Here is a 26279-nt window from a genome sequence, read left to right on the forward strand (position 1 = left end):
GTTGGGAATGGGCTTTCCTATGAATACTCATTCGCCAGATCTGCGTTTGTAAAAGAGCCTTAATATGGGAATGTTTTCTGATCATGCTGTTTGACCTGTGTAGCGGTCGTTACAGGAAGGGGCAAGAAGTGAGCTGTGACCATTACATACTGCCAGCGGTGGATCGTGTGTTATCTGCCTCCAGCTTTACAGTAGACCTCATAATAATAGACTGCTGAGAAGTTATTTCTACAGAATGTGAAGTGTCAGCCTGTTGTAAGGCGCAATGATCACTGTGAAAACTGTAATTTTTTAGGATTTATTTTTATATAGAAACGCCACCAAAAACAAGCTTTCCGCTCTGGTAAAATGAAATCGAAGCTCTGATTAGTTTCTGTGCTAACCAGTTTCTTTGACACAGTTTGATAATTCTGAGCCAAGATATTTTTCTGATGATACTTTCCCTTTAAGAGTCTGCAGGACAGCTGCGAGTTATTTAGAATTCCCTGTCGCTCCACGTTATCAGAGTCTGTCTTCGACTAGAGAGAGCTATTTGGTTTCTGATTATATCTACAAATACAGGGTTTGTTGAATGAATACAGATTTGTCTAGCTGGATTATGGCCATTGTTTCACAAGGATCTTGTTCTCATTTCCTTTCTCAATATTTGATCATAAAGTCTCTTCCGCTGTGACAGGTGTCCTTCACCGCCCGCTTACCAGCTCTCGGACTGAGCATCTTTCAGCTTTACATGTCATTCGATGCACACACCACCCTCAAATCCAATGTCCGTGTTTACCTACATGGAAGAGACCTAAATATAAAGAAACAGGAAATGTTCACTGTCAAGCTACTGGAGACCAGCACGGATGACTTCTATCTAGAGAATCAATACATGCAGGTGTGGTTTTCTGGTGTCACGGGCCTATTAAAGGTGAGTAAATGGGGACAGCACCTGACTATACATCTCTCTCTATTCTATCCATCAGATCCTATATTGCAGATAAAGTGCCCCTAAAAGCATTGCTCCCAGGATAAAACATCACTGGACTTCCCTGCCTTGGGGATACCGCCAACTCATGTTTTTTTTTTTAGGATTTTCAGAATTCCATTATTGCGTTGATGATTACAATAGTGTTATTTGTCTTAGATATCTCCATATATTGAACTATCGGAGATACCTGAGGAATGAAGTTGTTAAATCACTGCCTTAATATATAAGCATATGTTCAGAAAAGTATAGGTGGGAAGATATATCACCAACGCCAAGAGTATGGGCACACAGACAGAAATGTTAAAGAAAAATAAATGGCATTTATAATTGCCAATATTTTTTAAGAAATGAATGGTACAAGCGATTTTAAGAAACTCTATTATAGGTTTTATTAAGCAAATAAAAAGCTGTTTTGCAGCCTTCCCCTCACTTCTTATCTGCTTATTATGAGGCAAAGTCATCCTCATGACAGAGGAGCAAAGTGAAGACAGGTTTGCTGTGTCCATTATAACCTATGCGGGGGGGGGAGGGGCAGAGGGGTATGAGTGAGCAGGAAGAGGAGAGAATCAGCCCGTGCAGTTTGGTGACTGTGTGTCTGGGCACATAAAACACTGGATTCACAGGCCAGACTGATCACTGCTTATCTGGAAACTTGGTGAGATAATATTGCAGGATGTTGTGTTATGTTCTCTTCTATACATGATCTGTTTGTCTCCTCTCTGTGCTCCTTCATCCCCCTTAACCCCTACCCTCTCCATAGACCATAATGGACCCAGATAAGTGAAGGGGGAGGCTGCAGAACAGCTTTTTGGGTACAAAAGGAAACTCTTTTGCTTCATAAAACCTATTACAGAGTTTCTTATAATTGCTTAAACTATTGATTTCTGCAAAAATAAATAAATAAATGATCGTTACTTTTCAAAGGTTTTGCTACAGACTTTGGAGAAGATTGCGTGAAGAGGGTGGGGAAGATAATTAAAACTATCTGCATCAAAAATAGGTGCAGTTTGCCCTACACATGTGTGTTGCATTTTAACAGAACTATTTACCAGACAGTTATATTCCAATGACGTGCTCAATGTTTATCTACAGCCTTTATAAAATCCATAGCTTTTTATTAAAGTGAAGTACTATTGATAGATACTGAGTGGCTGTTTGATATCAGCATGGTTTGTGATGCACAGATCAGAACTTTGTGCAGTTTCGAGCACCTTCATGTCGAGATTCACGTAATTATTTATTGATTGTTGTAGGGCATTAAGCGAGCCGGAGAGGAGCAAGAACAGAAAGTCAGCATGGAATTTCTAATCTATGGAACTCGGACATCTAAGGACAAAAGTGGAGCTTATCTCTTCCTACCTGATGGAGATGCGAAGGTAGAGAGGTTGTAATAAACACCATATAGTTTATAATAAGAACATTCACTCAGCCTTGTCTCCAGTGCAGATTCTGTCAAAACCTAGCACAAGCCTGACACGTCCTTTCTTAGTGGGATCCTTTGGGATGAAAAAGGAAAAGAGAAATGCCAAAGCAGATGTAAACCAGCCCGATTGTGCTTTGTAAAGATTATATTCTATGGATTTAGATGGCATTAGGAGCTAAATAGTTGCATTGCCCATAAAATATTAATTGTAGGGCATCTTTTATAAAATGGAACCTGTCAGTAAGCAATACATACTTTAAAGGAGATTACTATGCCATTGCTCTAAAAGAAGTGCACGCCATTAATTGAAGAATTAAAAATAGCATAGATACTTTCTTGCAAAAACAGCACCACTCCTATCCCCAGGTTGTGTGTGGCATTACAATTACGTAATCACAGAATGATCCCCAAAATATAAAACATAACTTTTAATAAATGACACACAAAATAAAACATGTTTTATTTTTTCTGGGTCATTTATTAAAAGTTATGTTTTATATTTTGGGGATTATTCTGTGATTACGTGATTCATCTAGATACTCTGTATCGGGTTCGGTATACCTGACCTTTTCTTTGATTTATATGGTATTACAATAAAAATCCATTCACTTCAATGGAACTAAAAACAATAGTGGTGCTGGACAATAGAGGACAATAGTGGTGCTGTTTCTGGGGGAAAGCAGCCATGTTTTTCTAAGCCAAGATAACCCATTGAAAGCCACAATTATTCATGTGGACAGGCACCACTACAAAACCAATCGCATACTCTTGATGTGCAATTATGACTCCTTTAGTATCATATTGAATATTGACAATGCAAAATTGATTTTTTTTTTATTTCCTAAAAGTAGTAAAACATAACAAGAAGTTATGGCTCTTAGGCTAGGTTCACACCTCTGTACAATGAATACCAATGGATTTCAAGAGACCCCCTTGACTTTAATTGAGTCTGTCGGGTTTCTGTCAGGTGTCTGTTGTCATTTTACCAGACGAAAACACAGATTCTGTGATGGAGGAATCCAAATGTAGCCTCCAATGCCTTATAATGAGAAAAGGGAAAAACTAACATGCTGGGATCAAAAAATTCTGTAGCAAGAAGGGGGTTAAATAAAGAATAACAAAATAAAATGGATAAACCAAGATAAGATATGGGATGGTAATAGCCATTGAACATGGTTTGTACATAGTGGGGGTGAGACAGACCAAACCCACTAGTCAAAGTGAACGTCCTATGCTGTTCTGTCCAGAAAATGTTCAAACAAAATGGACATTTACTTTTAATGATGAATTGCTTTAAACAGTCAGTTCTTCCACTACAAAGCATAAGACTGTAATGTACTTCCCACAACACTTAGCAGCCTCTGCAGCCTCCCTACCTGAGTGTCCTCCTCTTACTCTTACAGCACTGTGGGAGCTTAGTTTACATAAAAATACCCATCACTCACATATGAGTACACACTGTTCTGTACATTCACATGTTAATGTTACCTGCAGCAGGCATCCATCCACAGGGCCGCCTGTAAGGACAAGGCTACTGGCTATAAGTAAATCCCATTCTGAGACTTCATAAGAGACCACATTTCCTTTTTTTTCAGCCCTACACTCCAAAAGACCCCCCTATAGTACGCATAATCGAGGGCCCATTTTATTCAGAGGTGACTTGCCTTTTTCAACATGTGCAGCAGACTATGAGAGTCTACAATTTACCAGGTCAGTGTTTGTTTAAATTATATATAGCATTTTTAAAAAGCCTATTTACATGTAAAAAAAAAAAAAATATATATATATATATATTTTTTTTTTTTTTTTTTTATCTATCCTGCATATAGCCTTTTAATAATTTTTGCTTGGAAACCCACTTTGCTTCCTTACAGGAACTGATGGCCTATCTGTAGATATCAGCTCACTCATCGACATCCGTGACCATGTCAATAAAGAAATTGCCATGAGACTTAGCACTGACATCCAGAGCGAAGATAGTTTCTTCACTGACCTCAACGGCTTTCAGGTTCTTTCTTGCCTTCCTGTTAATATCTACATTTCACAAAGCAAAAGCGTTTACTTAAAATCTCTATATCTCTGTAGTCAAGAGGAGCATCACCATTTCTGGCCATATATAACTTGTATATAGCATTTCACCAGTTTCTTTGTGCACGCTTCATCTCCATTTCAGTTATCTCAGAGCTAGTAGCCTACTGTACACTACCCTTAGAGAAGATGGGTTCCTGCTTCATTATATCTCTTAAGCATATCCTTACAAGCAGCAGCTACATGGAGCACATTATACAGCAGTACTGAGCAGTGGAATCTGAATCAAGCCCTGGTTTGAGATATAACACTCACTGCAAGCTGCTGAAGTCTCTATCTATGTCTCCCCTGCCCCTCACTCCCTAGACTTCTATGAGCAACAGTAACCTAAATCGTCAATGAGCTGCTAATAAAACTTGAGCAGTCTTTGCAGAGTGAGTGATCTGTTAAGAGGCATTTACTCTTAATAAATAAAGAGGCATTAACGCTTATATTATATGTTATAAAGTTTCTTTCATTATGATTTACGGTTATTTTTTGCAAAGTTAAAAGCCTAGTGCCCTGTTAAGCATGGTCCATTGTGATTGATTGAACGATTTATTATCAGTAACACTGTCAATATTTTTTCCTACATATTTACTCCCAAACTGATCATATGCTTGTCTTTATTTCAATACAGATCCAAACTAGGACATTTTTCAAGAAACTTCCGCTGCAAGCCAACTTCTACCCAATGCCAGCAATGGCATACATCCAGGATGAGCAGAACAGATTAACACTACACACAGCCCAAGCCCTGGGGGTATCCAGCCTGAAGAGTGGTGAGGGGACGCTCTGATATTCTGTGAATATCATCTATTTATAAAAATCAAAATGGTTAAATTTGAACGCCGTCTGTTAGATATACATAGACAACATGCCAGAAATTTCATAAAATGGAACTATTGATATCACTTAGCTGTAAAAGGCTATTAGATATACTGTATTTTAGGGTGTATAACTCAACTTTTTAACCCCGAAAAATCTTCTCAGAAGTCGGGGGTCGTCTTATATGCCGCGTATGGTTGCCACATACAGTGGGAGGAGCTAAAAAACGACCACATCCCCACCGTATGCGGCAACCGCTATAAAAAAAGCAAACAATGCAACTCACCTGTGACCCGTTCCCGGCAGCCGCACGTCTCCCATCATGTTTCCAGCGCAGGCAGTGTGATGCAGAGACACTGCTTGTACCGGAGGTCCCTGAAGCTCTCCTGGGAGCCGGGTGTCTCATCGAAGAAGTTCGGAGACACTCGGCTATCGGGAGAGCTTCATGAGAATGGCAAAGGCGCCGGAAGTCCCAAAGCCTATGCCAAGATTCGGGCAAATCTCTCCAGGCAGCCAAGTGTCTCCGAGATTCTCCAATGAGACGCTTAGCTGCTTGGAGAGCTTCGGGGGCCTGCATCACACTGCCTGCGCTGGGAACATGACAGGAGACGAGTGGCTGCCGGGAACAAGTGACAGGTGAGTTGATTGTTGTTTTTGTTTTTTGTTTTCAAGTTCAGTTAACCCCTGCCTGACCGCAGCAGGGCTCCAGCTAGTAAACCCTGCTGTGGTCTGGCAGAGGTTAACATTTTTTAGCGTATAAGACGAACCCCTGACATTCTTCTTATAGTCTTCTTAGTTGTAAAATACGGCATTTATTGTAGTAGCAAAATTGATCATATTGCTGTTTTTTTTGTCTTGTAGGTCAACTCGAAATCATTCTGGACCGCCGCTTGATGCAGGATGACAACCGTGGTCTTGGTCAAGGGTTGAAAGACAACAAACGAACGTGCAACCGATTTCGTCTTCTGCTGGAGAAAAGATCATCTGGAAATAAGGTAAAATACTTGATGTAAAGAGCTGCGCTACCTTATTGCAAGCTTAGGCTGGCTAGCAAAGCATGCTAGGAGTTGCAACCCAATAAAGCTTAAGAATCACAGATCACTCATTCATATAGTTTTGCCATAGACATTTTAGAGCAGCAGTCTTGGCTCAGTTAGTCCAGATTTCCTGTAGAAAGTGTTGAATGTACATTTTCACTTGCATTTGTCTCATGTCAAATACCTATCTATAGAATATCAGGCTTTTAATTTTTCTTTGACCCCTTAGTAACTACCCCACGGTGGTTACTAGGGGGTTCTATGCTGGACAGTGTTTTTAATTGTCTAGCAGCCTGGCCTTTCCTTCTGGGATGACAAGAACTCACTGTCACTATGATTGCCATGTCCTAGCAGCTTAACAACATGCATGCAAGTCATGACGGGTCTCCCTTACCCCATTGGCAGCCCAGCGGCTCAGTTGCCAGGTGCTGATGGTTTTCCATGGTAGCATAGGACCTTCTGAAGGCCCCTAGGTTTACCATGTATGCTTGTATACCGCCATGGCAGAGGCTTATGAGATTATGCTGTCAGTCATATTATACTACAGTGCTATTATATTTGTATTATATCCGAGGTCATCAGAGGTAACATGCAAAAAAAAGAAAAAAAGGTTCTGTAGTATTTACCCCGCCCACCAAAAAAATGAATAACTGTACACAGTGGAATCATACTGTTCCAGAGGATAAATGCATATTGAGACAAAAATCGAGTTTTAATCATTGTCAGCAAAAAGCACAATTTGTTTCACAGTTATAGCTATTAGAATGTGGTGATGAATATAATTAAGTAAACAGTTCGGGTAATAAGCTCAAACTGACTTTGCCAGTGGTGCACAACCTAGGGCCACCTGGTGTGGCAGAACTGTAACTCCCATCATGCACGCATTACTTTTTGGCTGTCCAGGGATGTTGGGAATTGTAGTTTTGTAAGAGCTGGAAGGTAGCAGGTTGCAAACCACTGGTTTAGAAAAATTGTAATTAGAAAAATCAAAAATTTTACTAAAGGTAAGTTTTTGATTGAATTTCTGCTTTTGAATAATAATTTCATGTAGACATCATAGAAAGCTAGTTCCCATTTGGTTCCCCCCTTTATGAGCCAAAGGGGAGAAAAACTAAAGTTGGCCATAAACATTAGATAAAACAAACAGATTGGCCTCCAATGGCCTGAATCTTCCCTCTCTCAATATCATCTGTTGGGGATGAGCCCCCCACTGACAGATCTATCAATCAAAACAGTGGGGAGGGGTTGGGCAACATTCCGTGCCGAATCTGGGACACCGCACAATAAGGACCCATGTAGATGTACCGTCACATTCAGTGCCGAATCTGGGACACAGCATAGTAAGGACCCACACAGATGTACCATCACATTCAGTGCTCAATCTGGGACACAGCATAGTAAGGACCCACACAGATGTACCATCACATTCAGTGCTCAATCTGGGACACCGCATAGTAAGGACCCACACAGATGTACCATCACATTCAGTGCTCAATCTGGGACACAGCATAGTAAGGACCCACACAGATGTACCATCACATTCAGTGCTCAATCTGGGACACAGCATAGTAAGGACCCACACAGATGTACCATCACATTCAGTGCTCAATCTGGGACACAGCATAGTAAGGACCCACACAGATGTACCATCACATTCAGTGCTCAATCTGGGACACAGCATAGTAAGGACCCACATAGATGTACCATCACATTCAGTGCTCAATCTGGGACACAGCATAGTAAGGACCCACACAGATGTACCATCACATTCAGTGCTCAATCTGGGACACAGCATAGTAAGGACCCACACAGATGTACCATCACATTCAGTGCTCAATCTGGGACACAGCATAGTAAGGACCCACACAGATGTACCATCACATTCAGTGCTCAATCTGGGACACAGCATAGTAAGGACCCACATAGATGTACCATCACATTCAGTGCCGAATCTGGGACACAGCATAGTAAGGACCCACATAGATGTACCATCACATTCAGTGCCGAATCTGGGACACAGCATAGTAAGGACCCACACAGATGTACCATCACATTCAGTGCTCAATCTGGGACACAGCATAGTAAGGACCCACACAGATGTACCATCACATTCAGTGCCGAATCTGGGACACAGCATAGTAAGGACCCACACAGATGTACCATCACATTCAGTGCTCAATCTGGGACACAGCATAGTAAGGACCCACACAGATGTACCATCACATTCAGTGCTCAATCTGGGACACAGCATAGTAAGGACCCACACAGATGTACCATCACATTCAGTGCCGAATCTGGGACACAGCATAGTAAGGACCCACACAGATGTACCATCACATTCAGTGCTCAATCTGGGACACAGCATAGTAAGGACCCACACAGATGTACCATCACATTCAGTGCCGAATCTGGGACACAGCATAGTAAGGACCCACACAGATGTACCATCACATTCAGTGCTCAATCTGGGACACAGCATAGTAAGGACCCACACAGATGTACCATCACATTCAGTGCCGAATCTGGGACACAGCATAGTAAGGACCCACACAGATGTACCATCACATTCAGTGCTCAATCTGGGACACAGCATAGTAAGGACCCACACAGATGTACCATCACATTCAGTGCTCAATCTGGGACACAGCATAGTAAGGACCCACACAGATGTACCATCACATTCAGTGCCGAATCTGGGACACAGCATAGTAAGGACCCACACAGATGTACCATCACATTCAGTGCTCAATCTGGGACACAGCATAGTAAGGGACCCACACAGATGTACCATCACATTCAGTGCCGAATCTGGGACACAGCATAGTAAGGACCCACACAGATGTACCATCACATTCAGTGCTCAATCTGGGACACAGCATAGTAAGGACCCACACAGATGTACCATCACATTCAGTGCTCAATCTGGGACACAGCATAGTAAGGACCCACACAGATGTACCATCACATTCAGTGCCGAATCTGGGACACAGCATAGTAAGGACCCACACAGATGTACCATCACATTCAGTGCTCAATCTGGGACACAGCATAGTAAGGACCCACACAGATGTACCATCACATTCAGTGCTCAATCTGGGACACAGCATAGTAAGTTTTATACACACTTAAGCCCTCTCTGGAGGGTCAGGGGTCCCTTAATACGAATAAACTCCAAACCCACAGGCCGTAGCCCGGGGTAAAAAACCCCTTTAATTATTATCACCCCCCTAGTAAAAGTTAACTTTTATTACGTATCTTTAAAATAAATATGTGAACTTCTTTAAAACCACAACACACCCAGTACTCCTATCACTAGCTAATACTAGATGATATATAGGGATATAACTATCCTCTCTAACTAACTATATCAATCACTATCACAGTCTGCAGTCCTGTATAGAAGGTAACTAGGAGATACTGGATGTCTGCTATTTAAAACCACAAATAGTGCCCCCTCTCTACATGTTTCGTTGCCACAGCAACGTCATCAGGAGAAAAATTAGGCAACACTTGCTGCTGGTACTGGCCGATATTTATATCCACATCCAATTAGCTAGTATCATAGTACCGCCCCAAACACTCACCATGGTACACCAATAAGATCTTATTTTATTATAAAGAGACTCGCCCCCTCTATCAGATTGGTGGGCTAAAATGGACACACACGCCCACCTACTCACCCTCCAATCATCTCCATATGACACAACCCTGCATCATCTGAGTATCAGCGTCACGTGATCCATTGCGGTCACATGACTGCTACTATCGCGGAATCACTTCCGGGTTCCCAGTGTCATGTGATTACGCTGTGTCATCTGAGTTTCAGCGTCACATGATCTAATACACTCACATGACTGCTACTATCACAGAATCACTTCCGGGTTCCCAGTGTTATGTGATTACGCAGCGTAATCACATGACACTGGGAACCCGGAAGTGATTCCGCGATAGTAGCAGTCATGTGACCGCAATGGATCACGTGACGCTGATACTCAGATGATGCAGGGTTGTGTCATATGGAGATGATTGGAGGGTGAGTAGGTGGGCGTGTGTGTCCATTTTAGCCCACCAATCTGATAGAGGGGGCGAGTCTCTTTATAATAAAATAAGATCTTATTGGTGTACCATGGTGAGTGTTTGGGGCGGTACTATGATACTAGCTAATTGGATGTGGATATAAATATCGGCCAGTACCAGCAGCAAGTGTTGCCTAATTTTTCTCCTGATGACGTTGCTGTGGCAACGAAACATGTAGAGAGGGGGCACTATTTGTGGTTTTAAATAGCAGACATCCAGTATCTCCTAGTTACCTTCTATACAGGACTGCAGACTGTGATAGTGATTGATATAGTTAGTTAGAGAGGATAGTTATATCCCTATATATCATCTAGTATTAGCTAGTGATAGGAGTACTGGGTGTGTTGTGGTTTTAAAGAAGTTCACATATTTATTTTAAAGATACGTAATAAAAGTTAACTTTTACTAGGGGGGTGATAATAATTAAAGGGGTTTTTTACCCCGGGCTACGGCCTGTGGGTTTGGAGTTTATACAGCATAGTAAGGACCCACATAGATGTACCATCACATTCAGTGCTTAATCTGGGACACAGCATAGTAAGGACCCACATAGATGTACCATCACATTCAGTGCCGAATCTGGGACACAGCATAGTAAGGACCCACATAGATGTACCATCACAGTGTGAGCATGACCATCCACTGAGGTATATTTAAACTGCTTTATCCCTCACCTGCCTACCTCACCTGGGAAATTAGTCAAAAATGTATTTTGTGTTGGAAAAACTAAACCCTTGGTCCCTCCATCATGCTGGCATCTAACCCAAAGTGACTTTTGCCCATAAAGATCCATAGACGTAACAGTCATGGATGAGCCTTTGTTTTGCCCTTTGCCAGGATGGATCCTATAAGTTTGCATTAAGCAGCTACCTAAAGCAGAAGTAATGTGAAATAAATCTTTATGAACTGTTCCACTGAAGCAACCCCTCATTCTCCTTAGGGGTGTAACATGTGGGATGTATGTTTCCCCTTACATCTTATTGTACTCCTTAGTTTGTGACCCCCCCCCCCCACTTAGTTCCCCATGTGTTGTCATTATGATACACAGTCTGAATGTTACTACCACTCTCCCTCCCATCTCCTTAATGATATCCTCCACGTATTGATCTGTGAATCATCACTGACTTTGTATATGACATTTTCCCATCCATATCCATCCATTTATTACCTCTTCCATTTCATTATTCCCCTGTTTACCATAACCCCTCTGCCCAGCTTTCCAGCTTCCTTTCTAAACTGCTTTCCTGGTTTAGAAAACTGGCTTTTTCCATCATGAAGACCGGCAGCAATGAGGTAATTTTCTTCAGGGAGTAACGCTGAATGGCTTTGTAGAGATGTGCACTTGTAATATAGTTAGCCGCTTTGTAGATGCTTTCTAGCGTAGTATATGTGGCTTTGGCTAAAACCTCTGTGTTCCTGTAATATACAACCATAAGAGTCGATCGTTTTGCGGTATTGGTCAACGCTTCTTCACCTAAGAACTAGTGACTTTTTTTGTGATCATTAACTTTCTACAGTACTCATTTTAGACACCACATTGGGGCGATAACTGATAGAGGTCTCTGCAGTTTGTAGCCATTGTTCTTTTCACACAATGACTGTATGGATGATACTGTGACCCAGTTCTGGTCCTTTTCATGTCTTTTGTGTCTCACCCGTTCTCATGAAAGCCTTGTGTATGCAGCTTTTTATACTTTTAAGCTCCTTATCTTCCCTCCAAAAAGATAGGCTCTTTATTTTCTCTATATTGCCCTCAGTTAATCCGGCACAATGTTGCTTTTTCGGAGAGGGTTTAGTCTCCATCACTACCTTCATTGCCTCCTGACTGAAGCGCACTTTATCCGTTATTGATCAGTCCTAACAAAATGTACAAAGGTTCTTAAATTCCTCCAGCAATCTGAGCAGCCATGACATAAGACACAATTGCACTTAATGGTTGTTTAGCATAGAAAACTCCATTGTCCGTCCACTGAGCCAGCAGCTCCAGAAAGTAACGTAACCGTGCACAATTCCTTTAGCACCATATTAAGAAAGTAGTCTTCCCCAGAAAGGTGGAATACCTCTATAAAATGTTATCCAGTGGACAAAGAATTCTCATATGATTCTTTATATGAAATAGGAGACACTTGGAAGTACAGATTTGTTCCGTAGACTATGGGGGTTAATATCACAGCTTCATTCAACATTGAGGCGGTATGATAAGCCTTAAAGTCTCATTGTTGTTTCAAAAAAACATTTTTAAATGTCAAAATTTCAGACCCTGACCAATTGTGAAAACAAGTCGGGAGAGGACTGAGCTGTTGTGCAGTCCGCTCCCCCCGCCTTGTGTCAGTGAAAACAGTCGGGATCATACATACACATGACACATAGTCGGGAGAGGACTCAGACCCAGATGGATCAAAACTTTTGACATGTCTACTGGAATGGATTTAATACTATCAATTATTGTGTTTTTTATCCAGACCCCAGGAAACCAACTAGTCAGCTTCCCATCCCTCCTGAGTCACATGACATCTATGCATTTGAACAATGAAGTCCTAGTAATGCCAGTGACAAATGAAAAAGGCGGCGGTCCAGCCCTTAGATCCTTCATGCCACTTGGTGCCACCCTACCATGTGACCTTCACATCCTTAACCTGAGGACGCTGCAGGCTGAGGTGACTATATAAAGTGGGTTTAGTGAATGTAAATCCTCTGTCCTGGATATTGCCAGTAATCAGTAGGATGGGGACATAGAACCATACAGTACTTCAGTACATTGTGTAATTCCCACTGATGTCTTACAGGATGATGGGATTCCCTCTCTAGACACTGCACTGATTTTACACAGAAAAGGATTTGACTGTGGGCTGGAAGCAAAGAATCTTGGGTTTAACTGCACCACCAGTCAAGGAAAGGTAATTGGAGTTAAACAAACAACTATGCACTGGCTGTTGGTGGGGAAGCTTCAATGACGCACTCTTTGTTCTTCATATACGTTGCAGTATAGGCTTTATTGAATGTATATTTCAGCTTATATGGCATGCATGTGTTTTCTGCCTTCTTAATTCCCATTTCTTCGTTGATATAGCTTTACCAATGCAGCCTACATTTCCCATGATGCCACTGGCTTTGCTAAGTCAGAAGGAGCACAGTCTTATTGCTGCACTTACTTAGTCCTAGGTGCAGCAACTGATAGATCAGTGACATAGAGTAGACAAAACATGTGCTGTCAGTGATGACATTATTATTTTTATTATTATTATTATTACTACTACACAACAACAATATTACTAACCTATATTATTAACCTAAATCTCCTTTAACTGTTACTTACACTTACATTTTTTAATATTAAAAAATATATATATATATTTCTAATTAACTGATGCCAGAGATTTGTAATTTACTTCTATTAAAAAAATCTCAAGTCTTCCGGTACTTATCAGCTGCTGTATGCCCTGAAGGAAGTGGTGTATTGTCTCCAGTCTGACACAGTGCTCTCTGCCGCCACCTCTGTCCATGACAGGAACCATGTCCAGAACAGCAGCAAATCCTCATAGAAAACCTGTCCTGCTGTCCAGACTGGAAAGAATATCACTCCTTGCAGGACATATAGCAGCTAATAAGTACTGGAAGACTTGTGATTTTTCTAATACAAGTAAATAACAAATCTCTTCTACTTTCTGGTTGATTTTAAAAGAAAAACACTTTTTTGTGAACTCCCCTTTTTACGTTTGTCCTGCTCAGAAAAGGGACTCTTTGTAGTCATTGGGGGAGATTTATCAAACATGGTGTAAAGTGAAACTGGCTCAGTTGCCCCTAGCAACCAATCAGATTCCACCTTTCATTTTCCAAAAAGTTTGTGAGGAATGAAAAGTGGAATCTGATTGGTTGTTAGGGGCAGCTGAGCAAGTTTCACTTTACACCATGTTTGATAAATCTCCCCCATTGTGTACCATGTTTATAGCTATATTGAGGCTGTGCCTAACCTGGTACTAAGAGTACTGTGATGGACTTTTTTTTACTGTATGTAACCCTATTTTTTACTTTTCTTTTCTAGTTGTCACTTGGAGGTCTATTCATGGGACTAGAAGTAGGACTCATGCAACCTATGTCCATGACATTGATGTATTCTCTAGCCCCCCATTCAAACAGCAGCAACCCCACACTCAGCATGGACCCAATGGAAATTTCCACTTATCGTCTGCGCTTCAGCTAACATCAGCCGTGTGGGACTAAAGATCCCATTGCACACAAGCCAAGGACTGGAGCTGGATGGTTCATCAACCAGTGTGTACTCTTTTCAAGGGCGACACATTTTGTTCTGTAGCTTGGAGCACAGCCAGCACTGGAAACACTGGGACAAACCAAAATAATCCTGTAAACCTAGTTATTGCTGAGAGAGACATGTGTTCCGGCTCTTTTGGCAGTCAAAGAGTTAAACATCTAGATTGTATGTTACTGACAGAACAGAAGCTATTTATGATAAACTTGCTTTTTAAAATAATAAAAAAAAACTATTTATTTGTTGACTTTTTAAGCACATGTCCCCGAATCCACCACAGTCTGACAGTCCTCAACGGAGTAGAACTCAGAGCAATCTCCCCTGTGCCATTAAATGCTGCAGACAGGTCAACAAGAATATGTTTCCAAGAATCCTTCAGGGGATTACCTACTAGATGGTATATTAAGCCTAGAATAGGGATTTTGTTTCCGCCATTGTCAGTATTCTTCCATATCTTATCTGTCTTTTTTATACTGTAGCAATGAAGAAAAAAAACAAATATGGAAAAGGAACACTAAACAAAATATGGTATAATGACATGTGATGGAAATAACTTGTTTCTGCAACTGTGGTTATAAATACAGATCTGATACCATCCTAGAAAGTATGGAATTGTTGTCTCTTATTGAATACCAGCGTTAAAAAGACATAATTTGAATTTTTTTCCCAGGGACACTTAAGCGTTTAAAGGGGTGTGGCTTATTGTGGGTGTGGTCTTGCTGGGGTGTGGCCTATCATGGGTGTGGGTTCCAAATTTTCCAGTTAGAATTTACAGTCTGAACAACACAAAAGAAGCATTACACACCCCAGTTTCAGGTCCCCAGCATATTATACACCCCAGTTACAGGTTCCCAGTATAATACACACCCCAATCAGAGCAGGCTGAGACCCAGAGATAGCACTCTACTGACTGTATATACTGGTAGTTTGTACCCATATGATGCAGCTGCACCCCATATCATCATACTATCATGCTATATGTAAATATACATAAAGTGCTTTCTTCCCTGCACTTACTACTGCATCAAGGCTTCACTTCCTGGATAAAATGGTGATGTCACGACCTGACTCCCAGAGCTGTGCAGGCTGTGGCTGCTGGAGAGGATGATGGCAAGGGGACACTGAGGGACACAGGGCACTGGAGGGGACACTGAGCATCCCCCTGCCATCATCCTCTCCAGCAGCCACAGCCCACACAGCTCTGGGAGTCGGGTCGTGACATCACCATGGTATCCAGGAAGTGAAGCCTTGATGCAGTAGTAAGTGCAGGGAAAAAAAAGCACTTTATAAGCATTTCCAGTAAAAGTGTATATTGGGGATTTGTATAACTTTTGGGGGGCAATATAATACTTTAATAAAAATTTTCGCTGAACTTCTCCTTTAAGACATCCATGAGGTCCGGCATCCTTCTCCAAAAAAAAGTCATCAGTTGCTATAAGACGTGCTTTTTTTTTTTTCTTTCTCATTTACTATCAGTTGTTTGAGATGCTGGACGCAAGAACTCTGCCAGATGCGTTCTTGCGTCCTGGATGTACAGAGATCCGGCATCCAGATTGAAACATCAGATAGTTTTAACTGTGCCATTCAAATGAATGGGATTTGATCTAAAGTCAATTTTCATCTGGGGCAGTAACAAAGCTGGGTGATCCTATCCATTGAAACTGAGCCGGATAACCGGATAAATGTGAAGGGGTCCTTAGAGAAAATAGTGGCTATCAAATGCCCAGTGTGAGGACTCAAACATCTCCTCCTATCTCAGCTGCCTGGATCTTATGTGAGGGGAATTATGCTTAGAGATTTTTATGTAGTTTTCAGTACATTTAGTGTAATTTCTAAATGTGAATTTTGAATAGATTTTCAGGAATTTTTTTTTTTTACCTCTCATGTTCCTAGAAAATAACATTATACCACAAATGGTGGCTTTATATTGCATTTTCCAAGTGCAAGAAAATTGGAAGATGAAATGTTCTTAGCTGTTTCCAGCCAGTAATCTATGAATATTTCGATACCCTTGTGCCACTAGATGTCAACAGTATCCTAAATGTTCTATCAGCATAATATCTTGGGCTGCTAACTTTACAACATATCCCACTGGCAGTTAGATCAAAGGAGACTTGATGATAGAAAATCTTCAATAACCATACAGGTGATCCATCTGTTCCTAGAGTCTGCTATAATACACAAGACTGTAAAAAGCTCTAGTTAGTGCTCTATACCATCTGCCTAGAAGAAGCAGCCTGTAAACACAATTTGTCACAACTATCTGCATACTTATAGTGTTAGACATGGCAGTTGTATAAAATAAACAACTAAAAACGTAAAACCTTCATCCACGTAAAAAGCATAATTGACCACATAATAAAGCAGAAGCTACTGCAGCAGCCAAGGTTTGGCATTTACACTGTATTTATTTATAAAGATATAGAATTTGTTTCTGCTTTTTACAGAAGAGACCCCCTATAAGTTGCATTGAGATGGTCAAATGCGATTCACATTCCAAACTGCTGAAACTGTTAGCTATTAAAGGAGACAAAAAATTGTAAATTACTTCTATTAAAAAAAAAAAAACTTCCGCACATCTCCTAATTGTTTGTAACATCCTTTTTTCTTAAAAAACAAAACCTAATAAAAAACTATTGAAAAGAAAAAAAAAAAAAAAAAAACTTCCAGTACTTATTAGCTGCTGTATGTCCTGCAGGATCTGTTGTATTCTTTACAGTCTAACACTATATGCTGTCTGCTACCACCTCTGTCCATGTCAAGAGCTGTCCAATATGCAACACACCTCCACTCTGTGATCTTCGGTCAGAATGGGTGCTGGTTGTGATGTCATGTATCCAGCTGCGATGGTGAAATATTCCAAATCGGATAAGTAAAATTATGAAAACCTTTTATTAATACACAACGCGTTCTCTTGTTCTCAGTTTTGGTGTGGGTTCTGAAGCTCCATTCCATTAAAGCGAATGGAGCTGAATTCTAATACTACACACAACCTGGGGAGGAGGGGTACTTCTGGTTCTGCAAAAAGGTAGCAATTTTTTTTCTAATCCTAGATAACCCTTTAATCTATGTATGGACAGCTTTAGTATCGATAACTGAACCTCCAGTTGATTTTTTTGAGATACAGCTGATTTTTGTACAGCATTAGGGCCCTATTCCACGAGACGATTATCGTTCAGATTATCGTTAAATCGTTCAAATCTAAACGATAATAGTTCAGTTGAATAGCAGTTAACGATTAACGACTGAACGAGAAATCGTTGATCGCTTAATAAGGCCTGGACCTATTTTTATCGTTGCTCGTTCGCATTAAATAAGACGTCGTTCAGTCGTTCGCAGTACATACGAATGCAATAGCAAAGAAAAAAGAGAGATTATATACAGGAGGATGCCTACTACATGGGGTTGTAGGGGATACTACCTATTGGGGAAATACAGGGGGATGCCTTAGATGGGGGATAATATCTTTTTGGGTTGGGGGGCTAAAATGCAGGGGGAATACCTACAGGAGTATAGTACCTACTGCAGAGATTACCTACAGAGTGATAACTACATGGGGGATACTACCCATACAGAGATGCCTAACTACTTTATGAATGCACAGAAGGGGGCCTAACTATAATATGAAAACACAGAGATGCCTTATTACTAATGGATGCATAGAGGGGCACCAAAATACTATATGGATGCACAGAATTGGGAATAACTAATTTATGGAGGCACAGAAGGGGGCCTAACTACTATATGTGGGGGACAATACTATATGCCCGAGAAGACTAAGTAGCCTTATTCACGCGTAATTCAGTCCTTAATTTCGGATTCACAATTATGAACAGAAGTTATGGCTATTGGTTCCTATTGGGCTATTCACACGATCTGTCATTTATATGTAAAACAGGTCGTGGGCAAATAAATAGGACCTTTCCTAGTATGGATCCTGAACTTCTTTACAGGTTCTACTATTGAAGTCTATGGGATCCGCTATTTTTTGTGTCTGTTTTGCATTGTTGGCACTTGATATTCGGCCAGCAATGGGCGACGGCTTCTACTAAGCAGTAATTGAATTGTGTAAAAAGTTTTTTTTAAAATATATAATGTTTATATACTCATGTCTTATAGGAATGTTTTTGGGCAATAGTGTTAATTTTTTATTTTTGTTTTGCTTTTCTAGTCGTGGTCGTGTGTCACTTAAGTAACTTTTTAAAATTATTTCTGCAAGTTGGGACCATGCTAGGCCGCAGGAGCATTCCCATCAGCCACAGACAGTTAAAGGGGTACTCCGGGAAAATTACATAATTTAACACTGCACTTACAAAGGAAAGTTATATAACATTGCCATTTACACTCATTAGGACAGCTGTAATGTTACCCGTTTTTCAAAGAATCAAAGTCCCACAGGAAGTTCTGAAGTTCAGGAAGAAGGAAACACATCACGTCTCAGTGCTGTTCCACAGGTGCCATATTGAGACGTGATGTATTTCCTCTCTGTCACAGGGAAACCCGCCCCTCAACACATCCTCTGCCCGCCTCACTCCTCCTTTGCCCGCCCCATTCCTCCTCTGCCCTCCCCACTCCTCCTCTGCCCGCCCCACTCCTCCTCTGCCCGCCCAGTTTTCCAATACATACTATATTATCTGTCAGGCTCCCTCCTCTGCACGATCTCAGTCTCCTCTGCTTCTCAGTCATTCTTGAGAAGATCGGCAGCTGCCTGCAGCATCAGATGTCACAGATCTAATAGAAGGCATTTGGCACCCTGTCAATGCCAGATGCCTGCTAGGAGATCACTGGTGTCTGATGCTACAGGATTCTCCTCCAGAATGACTGAGAAGCAGAGGAGACCTCGGACACCAGATTCAGCTATAACACATAGTCCATATATCTATTATATCTATCTATCTATCTATCTATCTATCTATCTATCTATCTTTTATCTATTTTCTATCCATCCATTTCTTATCTATCTCCTATCTATCTCCTATCTATCTATGTATTATCTATCTATGCATCTATCTATCTGTCAACGGCTTGCATAAGCACAACCACCATCATCAAGTATCAGCATGGCATGATGGTGGGGGTTGTATGTGTGCAAGCTGGAGTTGCACAGCTTCCAGAACTACTAACACCATCACTGTCTCTTGGACAAGATGCTGGTAGTAATTTTTCAAGCTGTGCAACTCCAGGTTGTACAACCACAACCAGGCCCGGACTGGTAATCTGGCAAACCGGGCAAATGCCCGCTGGGCTGGCCGGATTACCAGTCCGTGGGCCGCCCGGGCTGCATAATTAAAAAAAAAAAAAAATTCACCGCTGCGGCCCGCCACCGCAGCCCGCTTCTCTCTGCCCAGCCGCTCGGCCCGATGCAGCCGGCCGCAGCGGCCCCTCGTTGGTTGAAAGAGCACCTCTGGAGCGGGCCAGCCGGGCCGAGGTGAGCGGGCTGTGGAGGCGGGTGGCGTGTCTCCGCCCCGCCTGATCCCCCCAAGTGCCTAGGCCGCAGACGTGCCGCGCGCAGGCACGTCTGCAGCCACCTCCACCAGGCCCCCAGCGGCTGACGTCACTTCCCTGACGCACCGCTGAGGACCTGGAGCTGCTGGGGAGCGAGGTGAGGTGAGAATGTGTTTGTTTTTTTTTAACCCCTTCACATGTGGCCAGAGATTTGGGGGGGCGGCTATTCTGTATGGGGGGATGCAGGGGGGCTGCTATTCTATATGGCGGGGGCTATTCTATATGGGGGGGAAGCAGGGGGGCGGCTATTCTATAAGGCGGGGGCTATTCTATATGGGGGGAAGCAGGGGGGCGGCTATTCTATATGGCGGGGGCTATTCTATATGGGGGGAAGCAGGGGGGCGGCTATTCTATATGGCGGGGGCTATTCTATATGGGGGGGGATGCAGGGGGGGCTATTCTATATGGGGGGGATGCAGGGGGGGCTATTCTATATGGCGGGGGGCTATTTTATATGGGGGGGATGCAGGGAGGCAGCTATTCTGTATGGGGGGATGCAGGGGGGCTATTCTATATGGCGGGGGCTATTTTATATGGGGGGGATGCAGGGAGGCAGCTATTCTGTATGGGGGGATGCAGGGGGGCTATTCTATATGGCGGGGGCTATTCTTTATGGGGGGATGCAGGGGGGCGGCTATTCTGTATGGGGGGATACAGGGGGGTTATTCTATATGGCGGGGCTATTCTATATGGGGGGGATGCAGGGGGGGCTATTCTATATGGGGGGGATGCAGGGGGACGGCTATTCTATATGGGGGGATGCAGGGGGGGCTATTATATATGGGGGGATGCAGGGGGACGGCTATTCTATATGGGGGGATGCAGGGGGGGCTATTCTATATGGGGGGATGCAGGGGGGACGGCTATTCTATATGGGGGGATGCAGGGGGGGCTATTCTATATGGCGGGGGCTATTCTATATGGCGGGATGTAGGGGGCGGCTATTCTGTATGGGGGGATGCAGGGGGCTATTCTATATGGGGGCTATTCTCTATGGGGGGATGCAGGGGGACGGCTATTCTGTATGGGGGGATGAAGGGGGGGCTATTCTATGCATGGGGGCTATTCTATGCATGGGGGGCTATTCTATATGGAGGGATGCAGGAGGGGCTATTTTATATGGGGGGGGATGCAGGGGGTCTATTCTACATGGGGGGATGCAGGGGGGCTATTCTATATGGGGGGGACTATTCTATATGGGGGATGCAGGGGGACGGCTATTCTGTATGGGGGGGGATGCAGGAGGGGCTATTATATATGGGGGGGTGCAGGGGGGGCTATTGTATATGGGGGGATGCAGGGGGGCTATTCTATATGGGGGGGCGGCTATTCTGTATGGGGGGATGCAGGGGGCTATTCTATATGTGGGCTATTCTATGCAGGGGGGGCTATTCTATATGGGGGGATGCAGGGGCATGGCTATTCTGTATGGGGGGATGCAGGGGGGCTATTCTATATGGGGGCTATTCTATATGGGGGATGCAGGGGGACGGCTATTCTGTATGGGGGGATGCAGGGGGGCTATTCTATATGGGGCTATTCTCTATGGGGGGATTCAGGGGGACGGCTATTCTGTATGGGGGATGCAGGGGGGGCTATTCTATGCATGGGGGCTATTCTATGCATGGGGGGCTATTCTATATGGAGGGATGCAGGAGGGGCTATTTTATATGGGGGGGGATGCAGGGGGTCTATTCTACATGGGGGGATGCAGGGGGGCTATTCTATATGGGGGCTATTCTATATGGGGGATGCAGGGGGACGGCTATTCTGTATGGGGGGGGATGCAGGAGGGGCTATTATATATGGGGGGGTGCAGGGGGGCTATTGTATATGGGGGCTATTCTATATGGGGGGGCGGCTATTCTGTATGGGGGGATGCAGGGGGCTATTCTATATGTGGGCTATTCTATGCAGGGGGGGCTATTCTATATGGGGGGATGCAGGGGGATGGCTATTCTGTATGGGGGATGCAGGGGGCTATTCTATATGGGGGCTATTCTATATGGGGGGATGCAGGGGGACGGCTATTCTGTATGGGGGGATGCAGGGGGGGCTATTCTATATGGGGCTATTCTCTATGGGGGGATTCAGGGGGACGGCTATTCTGTATGGGGGGATGCAGGGGGGGCTATTCTATGCATGGGGGCTATTCTATGCATGGGGGGCTATTCTATATGGAGGGATGCAGGAGGGGCTATTTTATATGGGGGGGGATGCAGGGGGTCTATTCTACATGGGGGGATGCAGGGGGGCTATTCTATATGGGGGGGACTATTCTATATGGGGGATGCAGGGGGACGGCTATTCTGTATGGGGGGATGCAGGAGGGGCTATTCTATATGGGGGGGTGCAGGGGGGGCTATTGTATATGGGGTAATGCAGGGGCACTTTAATTGTGTTACTCATGTATTCTAATTTTGGTTTACAATCTTTCCCTAACAGGTTCTGGAAATACTAAAGAGAAGATCAGAAATGAACCCTAACCAACTGTTCTACCAACGTCTGGCTACAGCTCTAAATAATGTGCCAGTTCGCAAGATACAGAAATTCCATGGCACTCTGCTCGGCGTGATGGAGACCTTTGCAAAGCATGCTGACCCCGACCAGCTTTCAAGAATTGTTAATGTTTTCAAGTATGGGAACACCCCACACATAGTGTACCCCAGGAGCGGCACAGAGCACCAGTGAGTTACAAGGCAGCCGGCTGATGAGCGGATTGCAGAGATAATGAAGCGCTTCGCTTATTTATTACTGTAAATTTGCTCATCTCTACCAAGGAGGTTAAAAATAGACATAATACACCAACAACAATTACTTAAGAAATACATCTAAAATCTACAATAAAAAGGGATATCACTATAAGGTTTTTCCAATTTTAATGCAACTGTTAAATGGATAAAGTACATAGAAAACCCAATACTTAACTCTGATTGGCTGATGGACAGCCAGTGGGTGGGGATAGAATGCACATTGTGACATCATAATGATCGCTATATGTCATAATGATCGCTATATGACATAACCCGCAGATGCTTTGGAGACAGTCGGAGAGTTTGCATCTTTTTTGGGATTTCCCAAATCTTTGTCTTTTTTGGCTTTTATTGCAGTCTTTTTGCTTTAATTTGCATTGTAAGCCGGACAGAACGTCATCATGTCAGGTCATATCATACTTCTAGTTATATAATATATTATAATCTTATCATTTTGGAGTGTATCATTAGTGTACAGTATATATAGACAAGACAGTAATATACAGTATCTATTTACACAAGAGATTAATGTACAGTATATAAATGTACAATATGTGTTTCTTCTTGGTGCTTCAGTTTCCACAACCCAAAAATATACAGTATATTGGCCCATTGATAGAAGTAACATTTTATGAGGTTTGGGATATGAGGAAGAGAACCATTCTTGTTTTTCTATCCTCACTTAAACAATGTTTAGATGTTAACATAAATTTCACTCGGTATCATTGGCCACTTAAAGTGTTATTAGAATGTAACCAAGATGTCGCGGCCACCACTCCAGCCCCAGCACCCGTCTCTGACCTTCCATAAGGACGACTTTCCTTCCTTATAACACAAGATCCTCCTTCCTGTTGGCTCAACTGCCACCATGTTATCTGTCACCTGCGGGCCCCGGCACATGGTCAGCTGCTCACTGCAGGATCACATGGGATGAGCTGATGTTATTAGTTTATTCATCTATTATCAACAGGAAAGTTGGACGACACCATTTTACAGAGTAACAATAATAGATTTTTTTATTGTATGAACAATTTTTATAGTGTGAATATCCAAACAGATTGTCTTACCATTTACCACTTTGCTTTGGCTGCAACAAACTGGCATTGTGTAATAATAATTTACAAAACCTTATACCTAGAACTGTAAGTCTTTCCCAGAAAGGCCACCTGCCTATTCCTGTGGGTTCTAGCCAACAAACACATGGCATCCCTGGCCCACGATGGGGAATGCTGGGTGATCCGCCCGATCCTCTGTGTGTCTTACACAATAGGTAATAATTATATTTCCTACAGGCAGGGCCCCTGGGGTCCGAGCTGGGATCAGAAGACCTAATCACCAGCAGCGGAGAAGAATGCTCCAGGGTCTGAGACTTCTGGTCCAGGCCCGTCCGTTCAGGAGAGGAATGCCCTTCATCAGCTGGGCAGCACCTGGTGGCTGAATAGCCGTCCCTGTAAGTACTACACCACCGCCACTATCAGGTGAGATCGCTTCTGCTTAACAGGGTTTTTATTTATATGTTCAAAAGTTAAATGAGTAAAATATAGTTTATGGTTATGTAAGCATTCCAAAGTGTACAATGAAGGTCTGTATTTCAGTTAATTTACACATCATATGCATTGGCCAAACTTTTGAAAATTTTATCGGGATTGTATGACCTTTTAATGTGTATGGGAGCCTCCCGACTCCCACAATGAGAGAAGGATAGGGCTTATGGTATTTTGAATTTCAACATTTTTTTTTCCTGTTAAGAAGAGTATACAGGGCGCCCTTACATAACCTAGGTAATTTCCCTTGTCTGGGTTGTGCCTGTTGTAAGAATCTAGTTAAAAGGGATTCATTTACTCATCCCTATACTGGGCAAAATTTTTGATTACGCACAGGTTAACATGCAATTCTAGTTATGTGGTTTATCTACTGTAATTTCTTGCCCCTGCGGATTCTACTATGTAGGTGAAACAACTGCCTACAATTACGTATTACCAAACATAAGAGAACAATCTGCACGGGGGCACTAGAATTACCAATACCACAACTTTTTCATAAGTGCAACCACACAGTGAGCCAGTTGAATTTTCAAGTAATTAATAGTGTCCCTCCCCTAAGAAGAGGGGGAGACAGAAAGAAGCTTCTTTTGAAGAAATAATTAAGTTTTCTTTTAAATAAACAGGTGTCAGAAAGTCTTTTTCAAAGAAGAAAAATTTCACTGGAGTTCCCCTTAAGGCTTCATTCACACAACGTACAGATGTGCGCAACCAATGGCCGTTGTTGTAAAACCACGGCCGGAATTAATGTTCATGATCATTAATTCCAGACGTAGTTTTACAACAACGGCCATGGTTTAGTGTTAAACAAGGGTTGTTCACTAAAGAACAGCCGTTGCTAGTACGTAGTGGGAACATAGCCTTAATTTCTATTTTTGCATTATCTACTGTATTATAGGTGATTACTCTGGGTGTATATATATTACATTGATGTATTGTTTTTATCAGGTTTTTTTATTAGAGGATTTTAATATTTGTGTCTTTTTATATTGCAGATTTATAAACAGCAGTGGCATGGATGAACAGCGACAGTTATACAGTGATGCAGTGTTTGGATTTTACATTTGGGCTATTGTGGTTTCATACAGTTTAATAAAAACATGGGATTAATTCAATTTTCTTATGTTTTTTTTTTTTTTCCTTGCTACCTTGGATTGTGTGATGTGGATGTGGTGGCCATATGGTGCTAAATTGGAGGCTCCATTACTGTTGTGGATTTGTTGCAGACTAAAGGGGGACCACACAGGGGGCCATGTACTATAAAGGGACTACACAGGGGGCCATCTACTATATAGGGGGACTACACAGGGGGCCATCTATTATATAGGAGAGGCACAGAGGGCGAACAGATGAGAGTCAAGCTCAGCGCTCTATGTTTCTGTGTCAGTGTTCCTGTGCACTGGGGGAGGGGAGGTTGGATGGACAGCATGGGGCCCAGGGTACATTTAATGTGCCAATGAATTTGAAGGGATTACCTACTATATGAAGCACTATTGAGAAATTAACTGCTATTTAGGACAATAATATAGGAATACCTACAGCATGGGGGAAATAATAAGGCAACTACTGTGTAGGGGCATTATTATGGGCTAGCTTCTGTATGGGGCAGTATTAAGGGGTACATAAGGGGGCAATATTACCATTTGGTGCACTATTGATAGGAAGCTTGTATAGAGGTGGGTAGGTGGTGTTATAAAAGTGCAGAGCCTAAGATGTATGTCTGAAAGATTCTTAATAGATGAATGGTGACCAGAAGAAGTCATCATGTTAGCCAAGGGGGAAAGACAGTGGAAGAGGAAGACTCCATC

The 26279-nt window shown here is 42.6% G+C and overlaps 1 protein-coding gene and 2 long non-coding RNA genes across 4 annotated transcripts in view; 2 read left to right on the plus strand and 1 right to left on the minus strand.

Annotated features, from left to right (window-relative positions):
* The window catches only part of MAN2A2 (mannosidase alpha class 2A member 2), a 75387-nt gene extending 60108 nt beyond the window's left edge, over positions 1-15279 (plus strand). For both annotated transcript variants that reach the window (XM_069984178.1, XM_069984168.1), the window contains 9 exons: positions 677-913; positions 2227-2349; positions 3992-4106; positions 4271-4404; positions 5104-5245; positions 6153-6286; positions 12868-13062; positions 13192-13302; positions 14448-15279. In XM_069984178.1, coding sequence (XP_069840279.1) covers positions 677-913; positions 2227-2349; positions 3992-4106; positions 4271-4404; positions 5104-5245; positions 6153-6286; positions 12868-13062; positions 13192-13302; positions 14448-14606 — 1350 coding nt within the window. In that variant the 3' untranslated portion in view covers positions 14607-15279. The remainder of the gene's footprint in view (positions 1-676; positions 914-2226; positions 2350-3991; positions 4107-4270; positions 4405-5103; positions 5246-6152; positions 6287-12867; positions 13063-13191; positions 13303-14447) is intronic.
* LOC138801400 (uncharacterized) lies at positions 202-23817 on the minus strand. Its single transcript, XR_011364611.1, has 3 exons — positions 23732-23817; positions 2333-2469; positions 202-793 (listed from the first exon to the last, which is right to left on the minus strand). It is a non-coding gene; the product is annotated as an uncharacterized lncRNA (long non-coding RNA).
* LOC138801398 (uncharacterized) lies at positions 23225-25586 on the plus strand. Its single transcript, XR_011364608.1, has 3 exons — positions 23225-23338; positions 24223-24408; positions 25467-25586. It is a non-coding gene; the product is annotated as an uncharacterized lncRNA (long non-coding RNA).
* Positions 25587-26279: the final 693 nt, after the last annotated feature.

The sequence above is a fragment of the Dendropsophus ebraccatus genome, chromosome 1, assembly GCF_027789765.1.
Source record: "Dendropsophus ebraccatus isolate aDenEbr1 chromosome 1, aDenEbr1.pat, whole genome shotgun sequence".
NCBI lineage: Eukaryota > Metazoa > Chordata > Amphibia > Anura > Hylidae > Dendropsophus > Dendropsophus ebraccatus.